Source organism: Sciurus vulgaris (genome assembly GCF_902686455.1).
Source record: "Sciurus vulgaris genome assembly, chromosome: 10".
In the NCBI taxonomy this organism is placed as follows: domain Eukaryota; kingdom Metazoa; phylum Chordata; class Mammalia; order Rodentia; family Sciuridae; genus Sciurus; species Sciurus vulgaris.
Genome location: NC_136470.1, coordinates 71,830,659 through 71,857,250, shown reverse-complemented (window position 1 = coordinate 71,857,250; position 26,592 = coordinate 71,830,659). Strand labels below are relative to the sequence as shown.

General features: G+C 36.6%; 2 protein-coding genes across 11 annotated transcripts in view; both read left to right on the top strand.

The window, feature by feature from the left end:
• The window catches only part of IQCB1 (IQ motif containing B1), a 59,178-nt gene extending 57,009 nt beyond the window's left edge, over window positions 1–2,169 (top strand). For all 5 annotated transcript variants that reach the window (XM_079155306.1, XM_079155305.1, XM_079155308.1 and 2 more), the window contains 2 exons: window positions 852–1,008; window positions 1,603–2,169. In XM_079155306.1, the coding sequence (XP_079011432.1) occupies window positions 852–1,008; window positions 1,603–1,832 (387 nt within the window). In that variant the 3' untranslated portion in view covers window positions 1,833–2,169. The remainder of the gene's footprint in view (window positions 1–851; window positions 1,009–1,602) is intronic.
• A 10,101-nt stretch (window positions 2,170–12,270) lies between these two features.
• Window positions 12,271–26,592, top strand: part of GOLGB1 (golgin B1) — an 88,620-nt gene continuing 74,298 nt past the window's right edge. For 5 of the 6 annotated variants that reach the window (XM_079155255.1, XM_079155253.1, XM_079155252.1 and 2 more), the window contains exon 1: window positions 12,271–12,418. The gene's annotated coding sequence lies outside the window, so the exon portion shown is untranslated. The remainder of the gene's footprint in view (window positions 12,419–26,592) is intronic. The other variant, XM_079155254.1, reaches the window with a different exon arrangement.

Here is a 26,592-nt window from a genome sequence, read left to right as displayed (position 1 = left end):
TTTTAAATCATCTCTATTGTAAATGCTATATAAATTGTTGTTACTCTGTATTATTCAGGAAATAATGACCCCCAAAAATTCATGAGTTCATGATCAGTACAGATGCCATTTTTTTCCCTAATACTTTAAATATTGTAGTCAGTTAAATCTAATTTGCAGTTGATTTGGAGGAATGACTAATTCTTGTACATACTCCTGTCTTTTAAAACAATGCTGCTTTGACCATACTCATGTATTTTTAAGATTCTTTGGCTAAAAAGTAAGGTATTGACTAGAACAGGATTACAGAGAAAGCTGTGGTGTCAGAAACTTTATCAGATTCAAAGCTAAGATTATTTCATCCTTATCCAAAGTAATCATTTGTTTCCCTTAAATTAGGTGACTAACCAAAGAAATATGATCTTATCCCTGATTTGTGTCATTCATTCTGTGAAACCAGAAGCAGTTATAACATATGTCTTAGATAAGTTTGGGAGTAAGAATGAGTTCAGAAGTAAGATTGTATTTCAAATGGGATTCAGAACTAAAGGAAGTGGCCTTGTTACTTCTCTTCTCAGACAGTGTCTTTACCAAACCATTTGTAAATTTTACTGTGATCTCTCAATCTTATTTCTTCACCCATAATACCACAGTGTCTGAAGAAGTGATATATGGTAGTTCATCAAAAAGAAATTTCCCCACCTGCATTTTTATCTAAGGCTGTTTTGAAATCATTTAATACTGGCACAAGAATATAAAGTAAACATCAGTCATCCATGAGATACAGCTAAGTATTCTGGCACTCTTAGTCATTGAGCAAAACACACTTAAAGGTCCTTCTTGTGACAAGTTTTTCTGTCTTGTTTTTCCAGAGTTCTCAGATGTCAGGTGTAGCCAGCAAGGAGCTCCATGCCCAAGCTCAGGAACAACTACAGCACTACTTTATGGGTAGGACCCTGGAAGAAAGAGCTCAGCAGCACAGAGAAGCTCTTATGGCTCAGATCAGCACCAATATTGAACAGTTAATGAGTATGTACTCCTTCCATATTTGTTTCATAAAATAAATAGCCTGTGCAATATATGTAGCATCCAAAATCTTCACAAGGAAACCATTGTTAATGGTCTTTTAGCCCAACTCCTATCTTCAAGAAATTTCTAGATCCTGTCGGCACACAGTGATTTCAAATGATGCAGATTCTATAACTTTCTTTCTTGTGGACTTCTCTCAGCCTTGCTAGCATTCATGTGTGTCAACCCAGACCAAGTTATTAATTTCAAATATACTGAACCCTACTAACCAGATTCTATTTTGTAATCCCAAAAGCTTTTGGTCATATTTTTGAAGATGATGATAATAATTAATGTGCCAAAAACTCAATTGTAAAGTATTTTGTCATTTTTTAATGAAGTGTTTTCACAAAAGTTTGTTTTTAATGACTGTGTTTCTACCATTTATAGCTGCAGCTTTTGAATATTCATATACCATCCAAAGTTAGCAATAAAAACATATTTAGAGTTCCTGTCCCTGCCTGCTGTAGCAGAATTCCAGCTCTATAGTTTCAAGTTCCTACTTGTTTGCAATTGGACTCTTCTACTGACCTGTTTATTTTCTGTTTACTACAGAGGCACCAAGTCTGAAGGAGGCAGAAGGGAAAGAACCAGAGCTATTCCTAAGTAGATCCAGGCCTGTGGCAGCCAAGGCCAAGCAGGCCCATCTCACTACACTGAAACACATACAAGCACCCTGGTGGAAGAAGCTTGGGGAAGAACCAGGTGATGAGATTGATGTTCCAAAGGATGAGCTTAATATAGAATTAGGAACATTATTCATTGGTGGAACCAAACCCCCTTAGGGAATTGCTATGAAAATTGACACAAATTTTATATTTCAGGAAATTGTATTACTTTTGCCTCTGGCATATACTGTTAGACTAAGGCTATTGTAATGTGGTTTTCCAGAGGTTTTTCTCCAAGACTTGCAGGCAGTAAGCAAAGAGTTATCATCTACCTCTCTTTCAATTTTTCTTTTTTCTACACCCCTATATATAGTCACACATACATATTTGTGTGACTTTCATTGTGGAACTAAACTTGGCATGGCATTATATTGTTGATTAAAATGTGAAATGTCTTTTGTTTCTGTATTTGACAACTAAATGTTTTTTCTAAATAAATATTTTCAACAGTTCTGAAAAACTTGTCAGAATTATTTCAGCTTTTACATTTGTTATTTAGAATTATTATTATCATCATCATCATTATGGAGGATATATGTTCTTGGCCTTTATGAAAAGGTGAGGAAAAGAAGTGATCAATTGAAAGACATTTCACTCTTCTATAAAGCAATGGTTGAACTCCATTTCAACTATTTCCATAAGAAACTTGTATTTTCCTATTTCTAAAAGGAACTGTATACACATATACACGTCCAATTAGGAGTCTATGCAGGAAAAATTCCTCCAGATAAAATTGCATTGTTTGTATTGAACTATGGCAACTATATAACTACTGCTTTCTTTTAGTCTCATCAGAATCTTAGAGCTAACTATAATGTCCAGTTTTAATTGTGATCCTAGATATATATACAGTTATTTTGCTCTAACTTAATATTCCCTGATTTATGTATTTACATTTAATTATATTTTAAAATCTGAAGCCATCTCAGTTTGTGTTTGTAACAATACAGAATTTAAGTAAAAACAGGTAACAAATCATGACTCTATCATAAAGAACCCAGAGGGTTCTCTTTGTGTAAACGATGAAAATACCAGAATTTCTGGATGGGAAGACCAAATGTATTCTGTCTATTCTCCCAAAATTACTTTTAGTAAAATTTTAGTCAAAATCCTAATGTACTTTTCATTAATAATTGGAAAAAATGTCTATAATTCACCTATAAAAATAAATAGATGAGGGCTGGGGTTGTAGCTCAGTGTTAGAGAACCTGCCTCTCCCTTGTGAGGCACTGGGATAGATCCTCAGCATCACATAAAAATAAATAAATAAAATTAAATTAAACTGTCCATCTACAACTAAAACAAAATTTTTTAAAGAAGAAACATGAGAATTATGGTTTTACTTAAAATGTAGAAAGCTAAATGAAAATGTTGCTCCCACCTTAATGAAAGAATGCCAGATGTTCTACAACAATTTTTCGTGAACCTATCAGATAGCTAAGGTCTCAAGCCAACCAAGTATACCAATATGGAACTCAGTAGATATAAAATAAAGTATTTCATCTTTAGTAGAGGGAAGGAAAAAGGTGATTAGGTGAGAAGAAATCAACTAAAATTTTAACAAATTCTTAAAGGCCAATGTGGGCTAGAATGTCCACTCAGAATATCTAGGATTCCCAGAAAGAAGGAGAATTAGGACCCCTACCAAATGCTCACAAAAAAGGCTAAAGGCAAAGCAGGAAGCCTGAAGAAATCTTAGTGACACAGGCAAACATGAGGTGATAGGCTGCTACAGGACAACATAAACCTCTCAAAGCTCCACTCACTTCCCCCATCTTTTCTCTGGAAAGTCTTAACTTGCTGGAGCAGGAAAAGCAAGCTTTCTTACCTCCCAGACTCAGGCAAAATTCCATTGCATGTGAGAAAAAATGTGGGAGGGATAGAAACACCAGCCCTCGACGCAATCAGAGATCTAGTATTGCTGAAGAAGGGGCAGAAACAAAAACACTTGACCCCTGGGGGAGTGACAAGAAATCATCTTGGTCCTAAAAATTCTATGCCAATACAAAGCAGAGTCTGTTGATGCTGGGGAGGGAACTCCTGCCCAAAACCACAGATAGGTTGCCATTGGGTAGAATAGGAACTCTGAGAAACCCTACTTCTAAGCACAAGCAGAAGAGACCAGGACCAAGATTTAGGCTAGATCAAGACAACAGAACACACCTGTCCCAGCAACTAGCCTAGCACAAAGTAATAAGCAATAGCAGTTTATCCCTAGGGTAGGAGAAAGTACATGGAGAGAGATGTCTGTGGTAACAGGCATACAGAAATGAGTGAAAGTCGGGTGAGATAACACTGAAAAAGCCAGGCTTCCCAGACCTCACCCTAGGCACACAGTAACAGCAGCTAAAAAATAAATGAATTAGACAATGTATGGTTATTATGATTTACATATAACTCGTGGGAGACAATGCAAGAAAGTTTAGAGATGAAATGATTGGGTTATAAAAGGTTTGATCCAATCAGTGTATCAATCTCCTGACAGGGATTAATTTGATGAGTAAATGTGCACAGGTAGTATGTGACTGGAGGAGGTGGGTCCGTAGGGGTGTGCCTTTGCAGTTTTTATTTTGTCCTGATTGAGTAGAGTTCTTTCTCTGCTTCCTGATGCCATGTTGCTAGCTGCATTCCTCCACCATACTCTTCTGTCTTGATATTCTGCCTCACCTCGCACTCCAAGGAAGATCTGGTGGTGTGTGGACTTAGACTTCTCAAACTGTGGGCCCCAAAATAAACTTTTCCTGCTCTAAATTTGTACTTATCAGGTCTTTTGCTGACAGCAACAAAGAGCTGACTAAAACAACGGTGTACCACAGATAAAACCCAGCTAAACTGACAAGTTAGACTCAAAGCACCTGCAATACTGCGGTGCAATTGTGAAGATATCTCCCTGGATTTAACAGACTCCAAAAGTTAACAGCATATCCCCAACAAAAATTCCCAGTTCAGGTACCAGCCAGAGGTTTAGGGATCTAATTGGGAAAAGCACAACCTTTTCAGGTTTGACAATTCACTAACAGAAGTTGAGAAAGCACTATATTTATGATTATGGTTTTATTAAGGACAGAAATCAGATCCACCATAAACCATATGTAATAAAATGAAATTAGACCCCTATTTCTCACCCTGCACAAAACTCAACTTTAAGCGGATCAAGGATCAGAGACCCTGTGCCTACTAGAAGAAAAAGTAGACCCAAACTTCCATCATGTCAGCTTAGGAACCAGATTCCTCAATAAGACTCCTAAGAAAGAAGTAAAATCAAGACTCAACAAATGGATTGTGTCAGGGCTGGGATTGTGGTTCAGTGGTGGAGTGCTTACCTAGCATATATGAGGCACTGGGTTCAATTCTCAGCACCACATATAAATAAGTGAATAAAATAAAGGTCAAGCAACATCTTTTAAAAAAATAAATGGGATTGTATCAATCAAAAAATCTTCACAGCAAAGGAAACAAGAGCATGAAGAGAGAACCTTCAGAATGGGAGAAAAACTTTACCACTTGCACCTCAGAGCATTAATCTTTAGGGTATATAAAGAACTCAACACCAAAACAACAAATAACCCAGTCAATAAATCGACAAAGGAACTGAATAGGTACTTCACAGAAGAAGAAATGGTCAACAAATATACGAAAAAATGTTCAACATCACTAGCAATTAGAGAAATGCAAATTAAAACTACACTAAGATTCTATTTCACTCCAGTCAGAATGGCAGTTATCAAGAATACAAGTAACAATAAATGTTGGTAAGGCTGTAAGGAAAAAGTGCACTCATAAAGCACTGGTGGGGCTGCAAATGGTGCAGCCACTCTTGAAAGCAGTATGGAGATTCCTGAGAAAACTTGGAATGAAACCAAAATTTGACCCAGTTATCCCACTCCTCAGCTTATACCCAAAGGTCTTAAAATCAGCGTACTACAGTGATGTGGCCACATCAATGTTCATAGCAGCTTAATTCACAGTAGCTAAACTATGGAACCAATGGATGAATGGATTTTAAAAATGTGGTATATACACACAATGGAATATTACTCAACCATAAAGAAGAATGAAATTATGGCATTTGCCAGGAAATGGATGGAACTGGAGAATATCAAGCTAGGTGAAATAAACCAGTCCCAAAAAAACAAAGGCCAAATGTTCTCTCTGATATGCAGATGTTGACACAATCGGCGAGGTGGGGTGCAGGGTGGGGGGAGGTTCAATGAATTGGACAGCGGGGTGTGGGGGGAAGGAGGAGGATGGGAATGGGAAAGACAGTAGAATAAATCAAACATAACTTTCTTATGCTCACATAAGAATACATGACCGGGGTAACTCCACATATTTAACCACAAAACTGGGAAGTTACACTTTGTGTATGTATACTGTTAAAATACATTCTACTGTCATGTTATATAAACAGAAAAAAATAAAGATTAGCATAAGTAACATCTACCTCATTCAGTTTCTGTACTTCTACACATGATGTCTGACATTACTTAAAAATTGAGACCTGAAAATGCTAGGGAAAGAAACTTGTTAAGAGATAAAACAACACAAGAGGATTCAGAGAAGACTATGATGTTGGATCCCACCAAAAAAAATCCTTAATAACTGAGTTAATCTGACACTGATATATTGTAAAGATAGTGATTTTGAGTTAACACAATCATGCTGCCCAACACCTTGCTTAAAGCACCTAACTTTTCCAACTTCAGAGGCTAGCTCCAAAGGATAAATGGCAGCTTCAGTTGTTCAGCTCTGGGTCTGATTAAGAAGAGGTAGAAAAACAACGGAGCTGAGAGTGCCAGATTCTGTAGGAGGATGTTTGAGTAAACGGTTCCATCATCTACTTTTGGAGGCCCTTGTAAGTCTATGTTTGAGCAGGCTGGGAACTTTGATTTGTCTCTGACAAAATCCTTAAAATATACTTGAGCTTCCTCAATTTTGAACAAGTCTCTCAAGGGACTTCTGAGCTGGGTTTGGGTCAGAACTTAGTAAACCTCTCAGATCTTAGCCAGCTTAGAACCACAATACTGAAGCTGAGTCATCTCTAACCAGTTATAATTAGAGGTGGGTGAGGACACAATAATATGAAAATACACCACCTTAAGACAAGGCCAAATAATCAAAAAGAACCTGAAATTTTTGCTAGAAAGGCAAAAGTCTAACTCCCTTGTATAATCCATTCCACTAAATTTGGTGCCATACCTGCCTCATTTTTCCCACCCATGTTTCCTCTCTTCCAACAATTCTAAAAGGCATTGCTTTTAAGCACATAATACTCTGATGAATCCTTCAGCATGTGACACCTTCAGCCTATGCATGATGCTTTTAATTCCTTTTAACTTGTCTGTACACTGCTTAGTTATTATTCAAGGCATATATATATATATATATATATATATATATATATATGGTATTGTATAACTGGATTGCAAACATCTTGAGGGCAAGGAAAAATTTTCTACTTTATTATGTCCAAGGAGTGCAAGTTATGTGCTCAGTGACCAATAGTGTTCAACAATGGCTTACCAATAAACTCCTTTCTCCCAGTTTCCAGAGTCAATTCACCATGGAGAGAGTTGTACTATTGCTTCATATAGCTACAGTCCTAAGTCTGTTCCTAAGTGTATGCCTGAATCATTCAGCTCCCAGAATGCTGATCTTGCTGCCCTAGACAATAGGAATCCTTCTCTGAACAGTTCACTGGAAATAAGAGAAGATCATAGAGGGCACTCCAATGACTGCAGAGGTAAGGTCACCCTGATGAGTAGTGACCAGAACATGAGTCAGTCACGATGTAGTGTTACATATCATAATGTATGAACTTGAATCCTGGCTCTACCAGTTATGTCCTGTGTGACCTTCGGCAAGATATTCAGCTTCATTAGATGTCAGTATATTTGTAACAAACCACATGGAGTTGGGTTGTTAATGAGGATAAAGGGCATAATCTACATAAAAGTGATTGATAGAATGCTTAGTAGCATCAGGTTAACATTGCATAAGCATCTCTAAAGCTTATATATTGCTTTATAAAGCAATGTTTCTGGGTGAAAAGGCCAAATAGTGATGTCTAAATAATGATATCTAAATATGATGTCTAACATGCATTTGGGCATTTGTGTTGGATCATAGAAAGGGTGTGGTTGTGAGGGTGGCCTGCTGTCCATCTTTCAGGTGCTCTCCTGAACACAAGAATATAGACAGCTGCTCTGGCTAGAGGTAGCCAGCATTCCAAGGTAGTCAGTAATAACCTGATAACCCCAGGGACAATTATTTGACCATCACAAGAATAAAACTATTGAATTCTACTTCTGGAAACTGAAAAAAAAATAGAGATGAGTTTAAGGACACAGGAATTTAAGGGAGATACAGAGATAACATTCAGGGACACCTATGGAGTCTAGGGTCTGTGTGGCAGTTCAGGTTCTATTCTCATGTGACTGTTATTTCACCACACGTTCATTCCTCCAACCCTGTACTCCCTGTCTTTATCCCTGGGTTCTAGAGCCCTCTAAGACCCATGATCCCCTTTTCTTTCTCCCTAATTTCCCTGTACTTATCTCTATCATGGTTCACATATCCTCCCCCAAAACTCTTCTAGCTGCCATGGTTTCCCCTTTCCTGTACCCTGTGATGTCCCTGCTTTCTTTTATAGATCCAGTTATGTACACCAAACCAGCCCTGGGTTTCTCTCTGGTTCTCTGCCACTTGAGAGAGATATCATATTAAGCACTATTGACATGGCTTAGCACTCACAGAAGTCAGTCAGAAAGAAAAAATGCATCTGAAAACTGCTACATGCATGCCAACATGTGCAGAAGCCTGGGTTAGAGGAAATTCAGGCACTTGTTTCTCTAGTCATTACCTCCCTGTCCTCTTCCTGAAAATAATTTTCCTGTGTATTGTAAAGAGCAATGATCTCTGGCCCCTCCTACAGCTCTGTCTAGCACGTGCCCCTATTATAGTGGACAGTCTATAGTGCAAGCATGTGAGCGGACCTTAAATACTGCCATTTAAGTTGTGCCAGGTTTGGGGATGCCCAGCCAATTTGGGCCAGGGATTTCTGAAGAATTATTTTCTTTTTCAGGCTTTGACTACAGAATGTTTAATACACTATGGATATTTATGGGATTTTTACTGATGTAGGGAAATAAAGCAGATAAGGATCCAGAGCTCTGCAGGTCAAGAATACAGAAATTAAAAAAAAAAAAAACTTAGTTGTCAATGAACATTTATTTTATTTATTTGTATGTGGTGCTGGGAATCAAACCCAGTGTCTCACACAAGCTAGGAAAGTGCTCTGTCAATGAGATACAACCCCAAACCCAGAAATACTTTCATATGGATTACTGCTCAATGTTTCTGTCAATCTGAAACAGTATCAGAAAGTAAAAATGTGTTAAGTGTATATACATATATATTTACAAATTTTACTCATGAAAAGGTAGAAAAATCTGACTGGCTATTAACTATAGAGAAAATATTTAGAAATTATTAATATCTCTGAAGAAAAGTGTATAAACCAGACTGTTTTATAGGAACTACTTTTGGGGCTTTGTTTTTAGATGGAAAATTGGTGTCCCCATGAAATTCATATGAGTTGGGGCTTTTGGGAAATGTTCATGTCATGAAGTTATATCCTTTATGAATGCAATTAATGCTCTTATAAAAGAGCCCCAGAGTGCTCCCTTGTCTCTTTAACCACATGAAGATGCAGTGAGAAGACAACATCTGTGAACCAGGAAGTGGTCCCTCACCAGACACAATTTCCAGTGTCTTGGTCTTGGATTCCCCAGCCTCCTCAACTGGGAAATAAATTTTTGTTGTTTATAACCCATGTAGACTGTGGTATTCTGTTATATCATTCCATACGAAAACACACTTCCAAAGGAAAAGTATTTGCTTTTCCTGGGAACCTGACAGGGCCTTATGAAGACAAAGAGGAGCAAAGCCAAGGTTGGAAATCTAGTGGTGGTTCCATGGCAGGGTGTATTAGTTACCTTTTCTCACTAAACAAATACCTGACATAAACTTATGAAGGGGAAAGGTTTATTTCAGCTCACAATTTTTAAAATTTCAGTTCATGGTCTGTTGGCCTCATTGCTTCTAGACCTGCTGGGAGAAAGCATATCATGGGGAGATGTGACAGAGCAAAGTCACTCATCTCATGGAACTCAAAAAAGAGGAAAGGAAGTGGAAAGGGTGTCCCACTTTCCTCTTCAAGGCACACCCCCCAATGACCTGAAGACCTCCCATCAGATCCTACCTCTGAAAGTTTCTGCAACCTCCTTTAACCCATGGGCCTTTGGGGGACATTCCAGATCCAAGCTGTAGCACAGGGCTACTGAAACCAAAAGCCCAACTGTACACCAAATTAGGGAATGGTCACTCTCTAAGGGATACATAAGTGACTGCAGAATTTTGTGATTTCAGAATAATATACAAACTCTTAGCATAAAATAGCACACACCATTTTCTGACCTGCTCTTTATATATCAGCTCATTCATATCACTCATATCATGTTTCTTAATCAGTCTGTGCACATGCTGCTCCTTATGCCTTCACTATTCTTTACCCTCTTATTTTCTCTGGATCAACACCTACTGTCTTCCATCATCTCAATCAACCTCTCAGAGCCTATAGTCTTCAGTTAAATTTCATTATAAATGATTTCCAATCATCCAGTGCTCCTTGAAAAAAAAAAAAACTCAGCTCTTTTTCATCCCATCATCCTCCATTTCCCAGAGTCTACTGTAATTCTGAGTGACTGGTCTGTGCTCACTCAAGAATAAGAGATAGGGCCAAAAGAAGACCTACCAGACACAATTTTCTAATCTCTTGTCCTGTGAGGAATTTTCATTCTCTTAAAACTGAAAGATCAATTCTGAAGCTAACTGTGGAATCAAGTAAGTAGGTAAACAGAGAGGTAAATTTTGTGTAAGGGAGTGGTTAACAGGACTCTCATGTGATGGCTTCTGCTTTCTAAGGTAGAATAAAGTTCATCTTCTGGGAATGTGAGGAGTAGATATGGGATTGAGATTTGACAAGGATATTAAAGTTTCAATTAAATGCTATGAGAAATGGGAGAGTAGAAGACACACCAAGGATTGGGTGGTGTCCTAAGAATGGAGTGAAGTTGGAATGTGTAATGAGGGCCATGCACTGATGTTCCTAAAGCTGCCATGGTTCTGATGTCCCAGTAGCATTCCTCATTCCAAAGGTGGTTGAACCCATCCAGGACAAGGCTTTACTAGGTGGATAAAATCAGGAATTTGAGAATATAGCATATTGATAGAAATGCTCCAGTGTTCTGGCATTGGGTAACAACTTCAGATTCTGGTTCTGCCCCTCACTGTATGACCCTGCACAAATTAGTTAACCTTCTTAAGTTTTATTTTATCAGGTCTAAAATGAGAATCATGTATACTTTACTGGAGATACAGTTGAGATCAAAAGAGATAAAAAGCTTCTTTCTTGGAACTAATCATCTAGTAAGGAGAAAATAAGATTAATAAAATATACTGTATGTTTGATAAAATGCTTAGAAAAAAAGCAGCAAAAAAAAAAAAAAAAAAGAAAAAAGAAAAAAAGAAAAAAGAAATATCACTGTAGTGGACAACATTAGATGGGTGACCAGGAAAGGACTTACTGGACTTATGTTTGAACCTCAAAGGGATGGGATGCTCATAAATGGGCTAGCTAAATACCTGGTTCACAGTAAAATTCAATAAATTCAACCTAATATTATTCTTACTGTGAAGAAAGTGCCTAAAATGAAAGCTCACTGGGAGCTGGATGGTCTCCCCCACCCGCTTTACTGAGGGGCTTAAAACAGAGCCTGTGATTTCGGTCTCCTGCTGGAGCTCCTCATTAATTCACATTCCAGTCTGCGCCCTCAAATATCACCGTTTGCTTAAAGAATTGTTGAAGCACCACTTACTAAGAGGCACTTTCCTACTGTTCACTATTCCTCACTTCTCACATTTATGTCCTTAGAGATATCGCCAATCTTCTTTCACATTAACACCAGGTCTTTGTCGCCGTTTGTCCTTGGACATGTCACTTCTCTGGTTCTCATTTTTCATTGCAAAATGAAAAGGTCAAAGATCAACTTTCCGACTTCAGTATTTTTATGATAGGTGCAAATCCCATTTCACCGCTCCCGTTTACATTCTTCATTCAACAGTCTGACGGCAGCTGGTGACCTCAGTCCAAAGTCTCCAATGAAAGCTAAGCCTTATTCTGGGTCAGTCACAACCAACCTGGCGGAGGAATGAGAGGCAACCGGAAAATCCACCTAACACCGGTAACATCTGACCTTTCCAGAACGCCCTCCCTCTTGGCCTTTCCGGTCTTTCCCCATCTTCTTCCGGGACACTAGCTCGCATTTGATCCCGCCCTTCGCCCAGCCTTTAAAGTCCATTGGCTGTTTCTTTGAGGAAGCGGCGGATTTCTCAGGCATTGATTGGCTTCTGTCATTGTTGATGGGTTTAGTTACAAACAAGGCGTGCCTGGTCTCCCTGGTAACATTGTGACGACAGCTGTGATTGGTCTACATCCTAATCCCATTTTCCGTCCGGACTGCGAGTGGCTGAGTCCCACAGCGGGGCGCGGCGGTGGTAGGTGTCGTGTATGGTGTTCCCGAGCTGACGTGGCTTAGATTGGGAGGGGGGCTGCTGGAGCCTCCCGCCGCAGTCGCTTCTAGGTGAGTGGGTGACGCTCCCCAACACCTCCCCTCCGTGAGTGCTGTAACGGTCACCCCCGCCACCCGGGCCGCAGGGACTTTCGGAGCAGCCACAGTCGAGTACCCTCCCTGCCCCGCCTCTCCCGGATTCAGTCAGGGTCCAGCTCTTCACCCGCCTCCCTTCACCTACCAGGCCTAGTTCTAGCAGCCCTCATCCCTGTTGGCCCAGCCGGAGGGTTTTGGCGTCGCCCTGCTCGGCTTCGCAGCACGTACACGCGGTGTGCCCCTTACCCAGCACATTTCTCCCCCCGGAGCGACAGGGAAAGGCTCCCGGGTCAGTCCTGTCCTCAGGGCCCTCTTTCCTGAGCGGCCTGCTTTAGTCGGCCTCGGTACGCAGCAACTGACGTCGGAGAGAACCCGCCGGGCCCCGCACCCTGGCCCTGAACAAACTTAGTGGCCCGAAGGGGAGGCAGGTCGTAAGGACCGAGGTCAAAGAAACATTGGAACAAACGAAACACGGTCGAACGATCCTTCTAATGCTAAAGGGTTGCTGGAAAGATGAGACTAAAGAGATCCCTGGGAATCAGGTGGGCAGGTAGTTGAAGGAAAGGGGACTTAGAAGAGAATTCTGGAGGAAAAGAACTTGATTTGGTTGCGTGGACTGTGTTTATTGTGCATAACAGGAGTTTGAACTCGAGGGTTGAGGCCTCTGAAGAATGGTGAATATATTTATCTGACTTATTTAAAGAGCTCCAGTTGGCCTATGGGAAGAGAGCAGTTTAAGAATGGGACGGAGATATTTAAAATCTTGGACAAGCGCTTTCACTTTTGGTAGTTGGAAGCTCTTCAAACATTAAAGGGACCGGTTTACAGTTCTGTGCAAGATGGCAGTGAAGAACTTAACAGAATTGCTGGCGGCCTTTCCAGAAGCCATAAATTAATAACATTGGGCTGTCAGAATGACTATGAAGGATCAACTCCAGGAAATACTTTGTTAGAAAAATGGGAGGATTTACTCATGAAATAGATACAGGAAAGTATTAAAGAGTACTTTAAAATTGCGGGGCTGATTTGTAGCCCAGTGGTAGAGCTCTTGCCAATTTTGAGCATGTGTTTCCCCCCAAATATTGTATATTTATTGTGGCTAACATATGACTACTTCTGTAAATATATCATGTCTGTTATAAAATATACAAAAATTAAATTTAAAAGAAGAAATTTTTTAAAATGGTAGAACATCTGAGGATCTCTAGAGTGAGGGGAACCTCCATTCTTCTGTGATGAGTCCCTTTCTAAAAATAATCATCTTTAGATCTTTTATTCTTTATCTATGCTTGATGTTTAATGCCCCCTGCTCGTTTTTCCCCTTTGGATTAATGGGTTGATAAGGGGATATTGATATTACCTTGTTTATAAAATAAATCATTAACTTCTCTAGGTTAACTACAATTAGGAATAAAGTATTTTGGGATGGGCACATCTCACTACCCATCATTACATACTAGTCTGTTGTTAAGAACCTTTATGTAAGTGATTAAGCTTTACCATACTGTTTTTAATTAAGATATTTTAAAATCAGTTTTATGAACTTCAGTACCAAAGGATATGTCAGACAAACAAACCTCTCTATTATCTATTGATTTTCTTCTCCATTCCCCACTAACCAGAAACAATTTCTTGATTGAATCCTTAAGAAATTTTCTGGTCATAGTGAAGCATACATATACCTCACTTCATGTGAACCTTAATGCACATGCTATTCTACATCCTTTTTTGTCACTTAATACCATACTCAGTTTGAGTATTCCTAATCTGAAAAATCACAAATGATCCAAAATCTAAAACTGTGAGCACCAGGACATGATGCCACAAGTGGAAAACTCTACACCATGCAACTTCATTTCATGCACAAAATTATTTAAAATATTATGTAATATTATCTTCAAGCTCAGTATATAAGGTATATATGCCAAAATGAACATTGTGTTTACACTTGAGTTCTATCCCCAAGATATCTCATTATGTATATGCAAATATTCCAAAATTCAAAACCATTCAAAATCTGAAACATTTCTGGTCTCAAGCATTTTTGGATAAAGGGTCCTTAGCCTGCATTAGACATTTTCAGTATACATGAGTATAAAAATACTTCAATCTTTCAAGTGGCTTTCCCTTGTAGAAACAACTGTCCTGGTAATGGAAATTTAGATTGTTTTCAGTCATTAGCCATCGAACACTACTCTAGTGAGCATCTTTGTGTGTTTATAGTGTCCTTGTATGTGCCTGTCTGTGGTATAAACAATGTGGAATTTTGGGGGCCATACTATTAGGAATCATATATCATGCTAAAAAAAAATCACCTGTTAGTCTTAAAATAAAAAGGGTTGGGAATGTAGCTTAATGGTAGAATGTTTGTGTAGCATGTTAATATTAATGGGTATAAAACTCACTCTTGAGTTCTTACGAAGTCTTATTAGTGGAATTTAGGATGGTCCTTGTCAGTATTTTAAGGTGAGGAAACTGAAATTCAAAAGGTGAAGAGACAGTGTGATAAAACTTCTTGTTGAGCCTTGCTCAGTTCCCTGGCTCCCAGTTTGGTGCTCTTTCCCTTATGTCAGCCTCTTTCCCTGAACTTCTCATTGTTTAGTCAGTCTCTGAGAGACTCCTTTTATCTTGTCTGAAATGGTATATCTCTAGCATCCTCTCAGATTTTATCTCATTAAATACTGGTCTTTCTTTGCTTATTATTTTTAAATGGTAAATAAGCTTTTAATAAACTTTTTTTTATCCTTTTCTGATGCTTGTTTAGCTGAGTGACCTTGAAATGTTTTCTTTGAGTGTCAGCTTTCCCCATCTATAAAATGTAGATGATGATAATGCTTAACTTGAAGATTTTATTAAGATAAGGAAGGAGTATATGTAAAGTATATGGTGTATTCGCTTTGCAATTAAATTAAATATTTCTCAATATTATTGTTATCCTGTGTTCATGTGTATGTATCCTTTGCATGTAATGATTTTCAGTAGGATGCCAATAAAAGCATAGCCTCTGAGGAAAGATGAATCAGAATATCATGTGTGGTATAGGGGAGAGAGGAGGAAAATTATAGTTTGAAAAAATTTCAGGATTTCTGCATAATGGAAAAATTTTTAAATCATATATCCACAATAGATATTACATAAAACAAGATATGTCACAAATTTTCTAATTTCACAAGTTTTGATCTTAAGGCGTGTCACCTTGGGTGGGTGAGTATATGCACACATTTGCAAACATGATATTTTTACAATTCTCTGAAGTGTGGGTATGGCTTAAAAATAGATGGAAAACACTGTCTGAAATTTCACTACTTTGCTGTTTATTTCTAAAAGTAGTAGTGAAAGGAGTAGGGTCCAGGCTATGTAGAGAAGAAAGTGTGGGTGTGAACAGAGCAGGGCTGTGATAGAGGGGATGGTAGAGGGATTGTCAGGGAATCTGAACTGAAAGTGATGGAAAGCAGCCAGTCACTTAGTTATATATAGGTTAGAACATGTAACAAAAAGCCTGGGGTTAAGTCTAGAAACTCCCTTATGAATATGCTGAGTTGCTTGAATTGATCATTACTGAATCAAAACATTACATTATATCTCATAAATTGTACAAATATTATGTCAATCAAAAATAAAAACAAAAGAAACTCCCTGTGATGCCTCTGCACATAATTGCTTAATAATTAATTTTTTTAAAAACCTTTTCATTTAAAAACAGATAGGGAAAGCCACACCACAAAATATCTATGGCATAATGAGTATGTGAATGTTCTTGTTATAACTACCAGGTAAAGAAATATAACTTTGCCCATCGTCCCAGAGACTTGACTCATGTGTCGCATCCCACTTGCTTCCTTCCAAAAGTATTCACTTCCTTGTGATTTCTTTTCAGTTTCTTTACCAAAATGTGAATGTCACCTTTTATAAACTTGATATATCACTTAAGCCTTTTCCTTATAATTATCGCTGAAGAACTTAGGCCTTTTGACTTGAGTTTTCCAGTCTAGAAGTTGCACATTCATTCCACAGTTCAGCCTGTTCTCTGTCCTCTGCCTTTCAGATTGGTACCAATCTGCAGATCCTGTTTAAATCCATGAGTTCATTCAGGTGTGTAAATGTTAGAATGGATTATTTTCTTTTATTAGATGGAATAAGGAAAGGATTTGTAAGGAAATGAGGAAATGTATCCTCACATGTGCTGTTTCCTTCCTGAATGTTAAAGTTCAAATAGGAAAGGCAAAATAAATCTTAATATTATTTTGAAGATAATTGGTTCAGATTGTTAGTTTATTCCCATTTGAATTTATAAATTTAAAGACTTTGTGGGTTCAATCTATTGTTAATTCTTTTTTTTTTTTTTTTTTTTTTTGTGAGTTGCTTAATTTATTTATTTGGTGGTGCTGGGGATTGAACCCCAGGACCTTGTGCATACCAAGCAAGTGTTCTACCACTGAATTATATTGGTAGCCCAGCAATTCTTATTCTTACATAAATTCAGATTGTTCTTTTAGCCAGTGGGAACCTGGGCCTTTTAGCTCCTGGATCTTTTTAACCTGATTCTAGTAGTCTTTGGTAGCTGCCTTGCTAACTTGTGACAAGATGTTTCAGACTTATTCTGTGTATTTCCTAATTTAGAACAGGAATCAGCCATTTCTCTAAGAAGCCCTCCTATTAAAAGAAACGCAAAACTTTTTTTTTTTTTGTAATGATAATGGTATTCTTTTTTGGTCACTGTAAGTCTTCTAAGTGGTCAGAACTAGGAAACTATAAAGATTAAATAAATACCTTATAAATTCATACTGATACTTGAAATTCAAAATCAGTATTCTGGGATTTCAATTTCTTCTGTACTTCTGTATCTTCTTTTTTCATACCAAAAATATGATAATAGAATTTGTGTGCCTGTAATTACTATTTGGTTGAATCCCCCATCCCACATGAAATAATCTGGGAATAACAATGCTAATACAGCCACCATCACCTTTGATTATTAAAACGTTTCAGAGTTTTTCCTTTTCCTTCTTTGTTTTGCATGTGCTGTTTACAATCTTACCAATTTTTCTCATTGTTTTCCTGTATTTGGCTAGAGTATATAATCATTATATACTATGATTTCCCTCCCAGTCTTGGTCTTGGTTCTACTAGTAAGTATATATTTAATGTTCACTATCAGTTTAAATGAATAAAGAAATAATGGTATTCTCAAGTTTTTTCTTTAAGGAATTCCTTTGAAAAGGTTGAAGGGAAAATGTTTCATGATTTTTTTTGCTTGTTCATAACATTTTGTGTGTACTCTTTATATCTGAACTTCATTTTTTTTAACCTTTTTTCTTGAATATCTTAAATCTGTAACTCATTTCTCTTTGGGTAAAACATTGCTGATGAAAGGTCTGATTATAATCTTAACTTACAAGTCATATGATCTTTTGGCCTAAATCCTTAAGGATTTTTTTTTTTTTTTTTTTTTTTTAATTTTACTAGACTATCTTGTTGGGTCATTCTGAGATTGATGCTCTCAGGTACATGGAGGCCTCTTTTCATATGTACTTTTAAATCTTTTTTAAAATTTCAGATAAGCATTTTTGGGTTAGGGTTTTTCATATTTGTGTTGTTCCTTTTGTTTTCTTCAGGGAATCCAGATTATTATCTTCAATATCACTTTTTCTTGCATCTTATTTAACTTTTTTAAATTTAAAAAATTATAGATTGTTTAGAAATTTTGCAAAGATTGTACATAGTTCCAGTATACCTTTCACCCAGTCTTCTGTAATGGTAACATGTTACATTAGCAATGTACCAAATTTAGAAACCACTATTGAAAAGAAAGTTTTAGAATCTGTTTTGATGAGTTGTGGCTTTAAAATTGACTGTAGCTGTGAGTCTTATAGTTTGAATGAGTAATTATATACACTAATATATAACCCTGTGTTGCTTTCTACTAGTTATACATGATGTTTCACATGGTTGTACATATTTATGCATGGTCCTACATTGCCCTCCTAGGAGGTAGTTCTTTTCCTTTCCTGTCTCAGGCATCTTTTTCAAATTGCTGTGTGCTTCTTAAGTCATCCAAAACAATTTGTTATAGAAACAGTTCTCATTACTTCTTTCTTAAGAACCATGGCTGCCCTAAACAGTATTAACTTACTACTCTGCATAGTCTTTGAAGCAGAGACTAATTTTAATTAAGTACTAATTTTGTACAAAACTGTTTATATTTCTCCCTGCTGAGGGTTTTCAAAGCCAAATAATAATTTATGACAATATAAAATTCAGCATAATCACTTAAATGAGTAATAAGCACTGTTCAGTTCTTTTTTTTTTTCCTGTCAAAGCATTCATATGGTTCTTACTTTTATAGAGTTTATGAAGTTGACATTCACCTGAATATATAACACATTAGTGGTTACAACAGTGAGTTAATTTTCGAATAGCTTTGGATTTACTTAACACTTGCAGAGATTGCTATAGAGCGTTACTACTGTATATTCTTCGTCTAGTTTGCCTAATGTTAGCATGTTACATAACCATGGTAAGTTTGAATTACATTGGTATGTAAACATTAGGTAAACTGCAGATAGACTTCATTCAGATTTCACCATTTTTTTCCTACTAATGTCTTTCTTCTGATTCAGGATCCAGTCATTTAATCAGCAGGTCTCCTTGTTTCCTCTGATCTATACCTGTTTCTTAGTCTTTTGCCATCTTTCATTACTTTGAAAGTTTTGAAGAATATCGGTCAGGTGTTTTTTAGAGTGCCCTGTATTTGGCTTTACCTGTTGTTTTCTCATAATTAGCCTGGGGCTACAGGTTTGGGGGAAGAAGGAGAGGTAAGGTATTCTCACCACATCATTAGAGGATACATGTTATTATGATGAATTATCAATGGTGATTTTAACCTTGATCTCTTTGTTGAGATGGTGACTACCAGGTCCCTCTACTCTGAAGTTGCTGTTTTTCCCTCTTCACATTAAATCCTTTGGAAGTGAGTCCCTAAGTCTATCCCACACTCAAGGATAGTAGAATTAAGATCTAATTTCTGTAAGGGCAAGTGTCTACATAGATTATTTAGAACTCTTTCTTAAGAAAGATTTGTTTCTTTTGTATCAAATTTTTATTTATTGTCTACCTAAGTGTTAGAGTGATAGGTATTTATTTTTTATTTGAGTTATAATCCTAAACTATTATTTGTTTTGTGACTTGTTGTCATAGCTTTGGCCATTGGGAGTTCCTTCAGGTTGACTTCTTGTCACATGTCCCCATTTCATTTTATTTCATTTTATAGCACTTTCTTACTTTCTGGTGGTACAAGATAAGATCCTTCAAGCTTATCTGGTGTCCTTTCTGCCCGAACTCTGAATAACCAGCCATTTCTTTAAGGGGACCTGGTTCTTTTTATTGGAGATTTGTATTAGAAATCAAGATCTGATTGCTGGATGTGCTTACTGCTACTGAAGTGTTACTGTTTTTAGGACTTTTCAGTAGGTACAACTAGGATATATATTCTTGTATAATAACTTATTATATGTAGTACATAGATATCTACATTTCTATGTCTACTAATATATATTAGAAGAGACATGAATTCATATTGATATCTTTGACTCTAATCCAGTACTACAGGGTTTATCCTAGGCTTCTTTATTTGGTTATTTGTAACTTCCTTCACTGATAGCAAGAAACCTAGATCTCACTGACAATACTAGTTAATTTTTTTAAAAATTTTATATTTAAGTTTACTTTGGGAGATGCACAGTTCTATGAGCTTTGACAAGTGCCTGTAGTTATGAATCTACTACCCCAGCACCATACAGACTAGTTCCTTTACCTTAAAATCTTCCTTGTGTGGATTTTTTTCTCTCCATTTTGGGGCTGGGGATTAGGACTTGTATACGGCTAAGCACATGCTATACCACTGATCTACATCCCCAGTGTCTCCCTTATGTGGCCTTTTTATTGTCAACCACTCCCCCTTCCCTCAAATCCTGACAACTATATTGCCGTAGCTCTTTTTCTATTTTCCATTGTTATATATAGAATAATATAATATATGTAAGTTTCTACATTTACCTTCTTCCACTTAGCAAAAGGCATTTTAAATTTTTCTATTTTGTGTCGTATGAATCAATAACTCAGTCCTTTTTCAAATGTTCTATTACTGCATTATAATTACACTTAATAGTGGGATTCATTGTGACATTCATAGATGCACATAACATAATTTGCTCCATTTTGTCCCCCAGTATGTTCACTTTCTTTCCCTCTTCCCCCTGATCCCCTTACCCCACTCTACTGGTCTCCCTTTTATTTATTTTTTTTTAATTGATGCATTATAGTTATACATACAAGTGGGATTCATTGTGGTAGTTTCATACATGTACATAGCATAATTTGGTCAATTTCATTCATCAGTACCTCCCTATTCTCTTTCCTTTCCTTTCTTCCTCTACCTGGCTATTCTCCCTTCTATTTTTGTTAGCTCATTCCTTTTTAAAGTTGAATAGTAATGGCATTGTTCAGATGTAACCACATATACATTCACTAATTGAATATTTTGATGGTTTTCAGTTTTTGTGATTATGAGTAAACTTACTCTCAGTATTTGTTTACAGGTTTCTGTATAAACTTGTTTTCATTTCATTGGGTTAAATACTACGAGCAGGGCTGGTAAATTTTCCAGAGTAGCTGTAACATTTTTCATTCTTTTCTGTCATGAAGGAAAGTTCCTGTTGCTTTAAGTCCTAGCTAGCATCTTGAAAAAATAATTAATTTAGCAATTCTTATCGTTGTATAGTGGTTTCATTGTGCTTTCAATAGATATTTTCCTAGACAAATAAGGTTAAGCATACTTTCATATACTTATCATCCATATGTCTTATTTGATGAAGTATTTGTTGTTATCTCTTTTACATTTCTCTATCAGGTTCTTTGCTTTCTTGTTGAATTTTAAGAAGGTTTTATTTTCTTTTAAAAATTCTGGATAGTTCTTTACTAGATGTGTTATTTGCAAATATTTTCTCCCACTCTGGAGTTTGTCTTTATTCTTTTAATATTGTGTTCATAGAGCAAAAATTTTTAAATTTAGATAAATTCCTGTTTTGTCAGTTTTTTCCTATTATATGTTGCGCCTTTTGTTGTGTCTGAAAACTCATTGCCGAATCCAAGGTCACTCAGATTTTCTCTGTTTGTTTTTTTCCCAGAAATTTAAAATTTTACAGTGTAAGTTGAAATTCTGATCCATTTTTTATATAAGGTGTGAATTATGTGTCAATGATTACTTTTTTGAAGCTGTTCAATTATTCTACTAGTATTTGTTGAAAAGATTGTTCTTCTTCAATTAAATTAAAGTTTGTACCCTTCTTAAAGATTAGTCGACTCATTTGTTGTTTTTCCCCCCCTAGGTTTTCTACTGTTCTGTTGAATTATGTTTCTGTATTTTCACCAGAGCTATACCATCCTGTAATTCTTTATAAGTTCTACTTTTCTTGCATTTTCATGTAAATTTATTTTGTAAATAAGCTTAGAGTCAGTTTATTGATGTTTTCTAAAAGCTTGCTGGCATTTGGATTGGAATCGTAATAACTTTATAGATCAAAAATGAAGAGAATTAATATCTTAACACAGTGTAAAGTCTCCAAATCCACGTATGTGGGTTTTCTTCATTTGTTTAGATTTTTTAATTTCTTCTCTCCATTTTTATTTTTTTCCTCCATTTTTAAATAGTTTTCAGCATATCAGTCTTGCACATATTTTATTAAATCTCTTCCCAAATCCTTTCCTTTTTTTCCTCAACGCTCTTGTAAATATTATTCTATTAATTTCAAATTCCACTTGTGCAAGCCTTGTAATAGAAATTCAGTTGACTTTTACATATTGACCTTGTATCCTACAACCTTGCCAGATTCACTTATCAGTTCAGGAGCTAATTTGTGGTCATTTGATTGTTTTAGGAAATTCTGTTGGACCATCATGTCTTTTGCTGTTGCAATTTGTATGCCCTCTGTGTCCCTTTCTTCCTCATTGCACTGGCTAGAACTTCCAATATGATGTTGCATAGATATAGTAAGAGGTGACATCTTTGCTTTGTTTCTGATCTTATGGTAAAAGCAGTTAGTCAACATTAAATATGATATTGTCAGTAGGATGTTTTATAGATATTCTTTATTAGGTTAAGGACATTTACTTCTGTTCTTAGTGTGCTGAAAGTTTTTATTATGAATGGATGTTGAAATTTGTTAAATGCTTGTAATGAATTTACTACTATGATATAGTGTTCCTTTCTGAGTCTATTAATATAGTTAATTACATTGATTTTCATATATCAAGCCAGCCTTGCATTTCTTAAATTCCACTTAGTTGTGCTATATTAGCTTTTTATATATTGTTGGATTTAATTGGCTGATATTCTGTAGAGGATTTTGAGAATTTTGTTGAGTATGTCCATGAGGCATATCGGTTCATTATTCTCTTATCAAATCTTTGTCTGATGTTAGTAGATAATGTTGGTCTCATAAAAGAAGTTACAAAGTGTTTCCACCTCTTCTATCCTATGGAAGAGATTATATAAAATTGGTATTCTTTCTTCCTTAAATGTTTGTTGTGACTCACTGATGAAGCCATGTGATCTGGAATTTCCTTTATTACAAGTCTTTAATGTATACATATATGTGTAAAAATGTATGTTTACATATATACACATATCCACCGATGTGTGTTCAGGTTCTCTGTTCTTGAATTTTGGTAGCTTGTGTCTTTCGAACAGTTGGCTCATTTCATCTCTTTGAATTTATGAATGCTGTTCTCTTTGAATGTATCTTAGATCACTAGTGGTATTTTGTCTTCATTTATGATGTTAATAATTTATTTTTTTCTTAATCAGATTGACTAGAACTTTATCATCTTTCTTGATCTTTTCAAAGAACCACCTTTTTGATTTTATTGGTTTTCTCTATTTTTCTATTTTCCATTTTATTAATTTCTACTTTAATCTTTATTTTTTAATTTATTTATTTTAATTAAAAATCATAAATTTATATAGGGCAATGTTGTTTGATTCATTCTGTTGTTTTTTCCCCCCCCACCCCTCCCACCACTCTTTTCCCTCTATACAGTCCTTCCTTCCTCCATTCTTACCACCCTCCTTATCCCTAACCCTAAACCTAACCCTAACGCTAACCCCTCCTACCCCCCCCTTATATGTCCTCATCCGCTTATCAGTGAGATCATTCGTCCTTTAGTTTTCTGAGATTGACTTATCTCACTTAGCATGATATCCTCCAATTTCACCCATTTGCCTGCAAATGCCATAATTTTATCATTCTTCATGGCGGAGTAATATTCCATTGTATATATATATGCCACAGTTTCTTTATCCATTCATCAACTGAAGGGCATCTAGGTTGGTTCCATAGTCTGGCTATGGTGAATTGAGCAGCTATGAACATTGATGTGGCTGTATCTCTGTAGTATGCTGATTTTAAGTCCTTTGGATATAGGCCAAGGAGTGGGATAGCTGGGTCAAATGGTGGTTCCATTCCAAGCTTTCTGAGGAATCTCCATACTGCTTTCCAGAGTGGCTGCACTAATTTGCAACCCCACCAGCAATGTATGAGTGTACCTTTTTCCCCACATCCTCGCCAACACCTATTGTTGCTTGTGTTCTTGATAATCGCCATTTTAATTGGGGTGAGATGGAATCTTAGGGTAGTTTTGATTTGCATTTCTCTTATTACTAGAGATGTTGAACATTTTTTTTTACTTTTTTTAAATTTTATTGTAAACAAATGGGATACATGTTGTTTCTCTGTTTGTACATGGCGTAAAGGCATACCATTTGGGTAATCATAAATTTACATAGAGTAACGTTGTTTGATTCATTCTGTTATTTTTTTCCATCCCCCCACCCCTCCCACCCCTCTTTTTCCTCTATACAGTGCTTCCTTCCTCCATACTTGCCCCCTTCCCTAACCCTAACTCTAACCCTAACACTAACCCTTCCCTCCCCCCATTATGTGTTATCATCCACTTATTAGCAATATCATTCGTCCTTTGGCTTTTTGAGATTGGCTTATCTCACTTAGCATGATATTCTCCAATTTCATCCATTTGCCTGCAAATGCCATAATTTTATCATTCTTTATGGCTGAGTAATATTCCATTGTATATATATACCACAGTTTCCTTATCCACTCATCAATTGAAGGGCATCTAGGTTGATTCCACAGTCTGGCTATTGTGAATTGAGCAGCTATGAACATTGATGTGGCTGTATCTCTGTAGTATGCTGATTTTAAGTCCTTTGGATATAGGCCAAGGAGTGGGATAGCTGGGTCAAATGGAGGGTCCATTCCAAGTTTTCTAAGGAATCTCCACACTGCTTTCCAGAGTGGCTGCACTAATTTGCAGCCCCAACAGCAATGTATGAGTGTACCTTTCTCCCCACATCCTCGCCAACACCTGTTGTTGCTCGTATTCTTGATAATCGCCATTCTAATTGGGGTGAGATGGAATCTTAGGGTGGTTTTGATTCGCATTTCTCTTATTACTAGAGATGTTGAACATTTTTCCATGTGTTTGTAGATTGCTTGTAGATCTTCTTCTGTGAAGTGTCTATTCATTTCCTTAGCCCATTTGTCGACTGGATTATTTGAATTCTTGGAGTAGAGTTTTTTGAGTTCTTTATAGACTCTGGAGATTAGTGCTCTATCTGAAGTATGATTGGCAAAGATATTCTCCCACTCTGTATGCTCTTTCTTCGCATTGCTGATAGTTTCCTTTGCTGAGAGAAAGCTTTTTAGTTTGAATCTATCCCAGTTATTGATTCTTGCTTTTATTTCTTGTGCTATGGGAGTCATGTTAAGGAAGTCTGGTCCTAAGCCGACATGTTGAAGATCTGGACCTACTTTTTCTTCTATAAGATGCAGGGTCTCTGGTCTGATTCCGAGGTCCTTAATCCATTTTGAGTTTAGTTTCCTGCATGGTGAGAGATATGGGTTTAGTTTCATTCTGTTGCATATGGATTTCCAATTCTCCCAGCACCATTTGTTGAAGAGGATATCTTTTCTCCATTGCATATTTTTGGCCCCTTTGTCTAGTATGAGAAAGTTGTATTTATTTGGGTTTGTGTCCATGTCCTCTATTCTGTACCATTGATCTACCTTTCTATTTTGGTACCAATATCATGCCGTTTTGGTTACTATTGCTTTGTAGTAGAGTTGAAGATCTGGTATTGCAATACCCCCTGTTTCACTCTTCCTGCTAAGGATTACTTTAGCTATTCTGGGTTTCTTATTCTTCCAGATGAATTTCATAATTGCTTGCTCTATTTCTGTAAGGTACGTCATTGGGATTTTAATTGGAATTGCATTGAATTTGTATAGCACTTTTGGTAGCATGGCCATTTTGACAATATTAATTCTCCCTATCCAAGAACATGGAAGATCACTCCATCTTCTAAGGTGTTCTTTAATTTCTTTCTTTAGTGTTGTATAGTTCTCATTGTAGAGGTCTTTCACCTCTTTTGTGAGATTGATTCCCAAGTATTTTATTTTTTTCGAGGCTATTGTGAATGGGGTAGTTTTCCTAATTTCTCTTTCTGAAGATTCATCACTTATGTATAAAAATGCATTGGATTTATGAGCATTGATCTTCTAACCTGCTACTTTACTAAATATCACACTGATACCTAAACCAGACAGAGACTCATCAAGGAAAGAAAATTTCAGACCAATATCCTTAATGAACATCAACGCAAAAATTCTCAACAAAATTTTAGCAAATCATATACAAAAACATATTAAAAAGATAGTGCACCATGATCAAGTGGGTTTTATCCCAGGGATGCAAGGGATAAAAACATCCGGAAATCAATAAATGTCATTCACCATATCAATAGACTTAAAGTCAAGAATCACATGATGATTTCAATAGATGCAGAAAAAGCATTCGATAAAATACAGCACCCCTTCATGCTCAAAACACTAGAAAAAATAGGGATGGTGGGAACATTCCTTAACATTGTAAGGGCCATTATGCTAAGCCCATGGCTAATATCATTCTAAATAGTGAAAAACTGAAAGCATTCCCCTTAAAAACTGGAACAAGGCAGGGATGCCCTCTTTCACCACTTCTATAAAATATCGTTCTTGAGACTCTAGCCAGAGCAA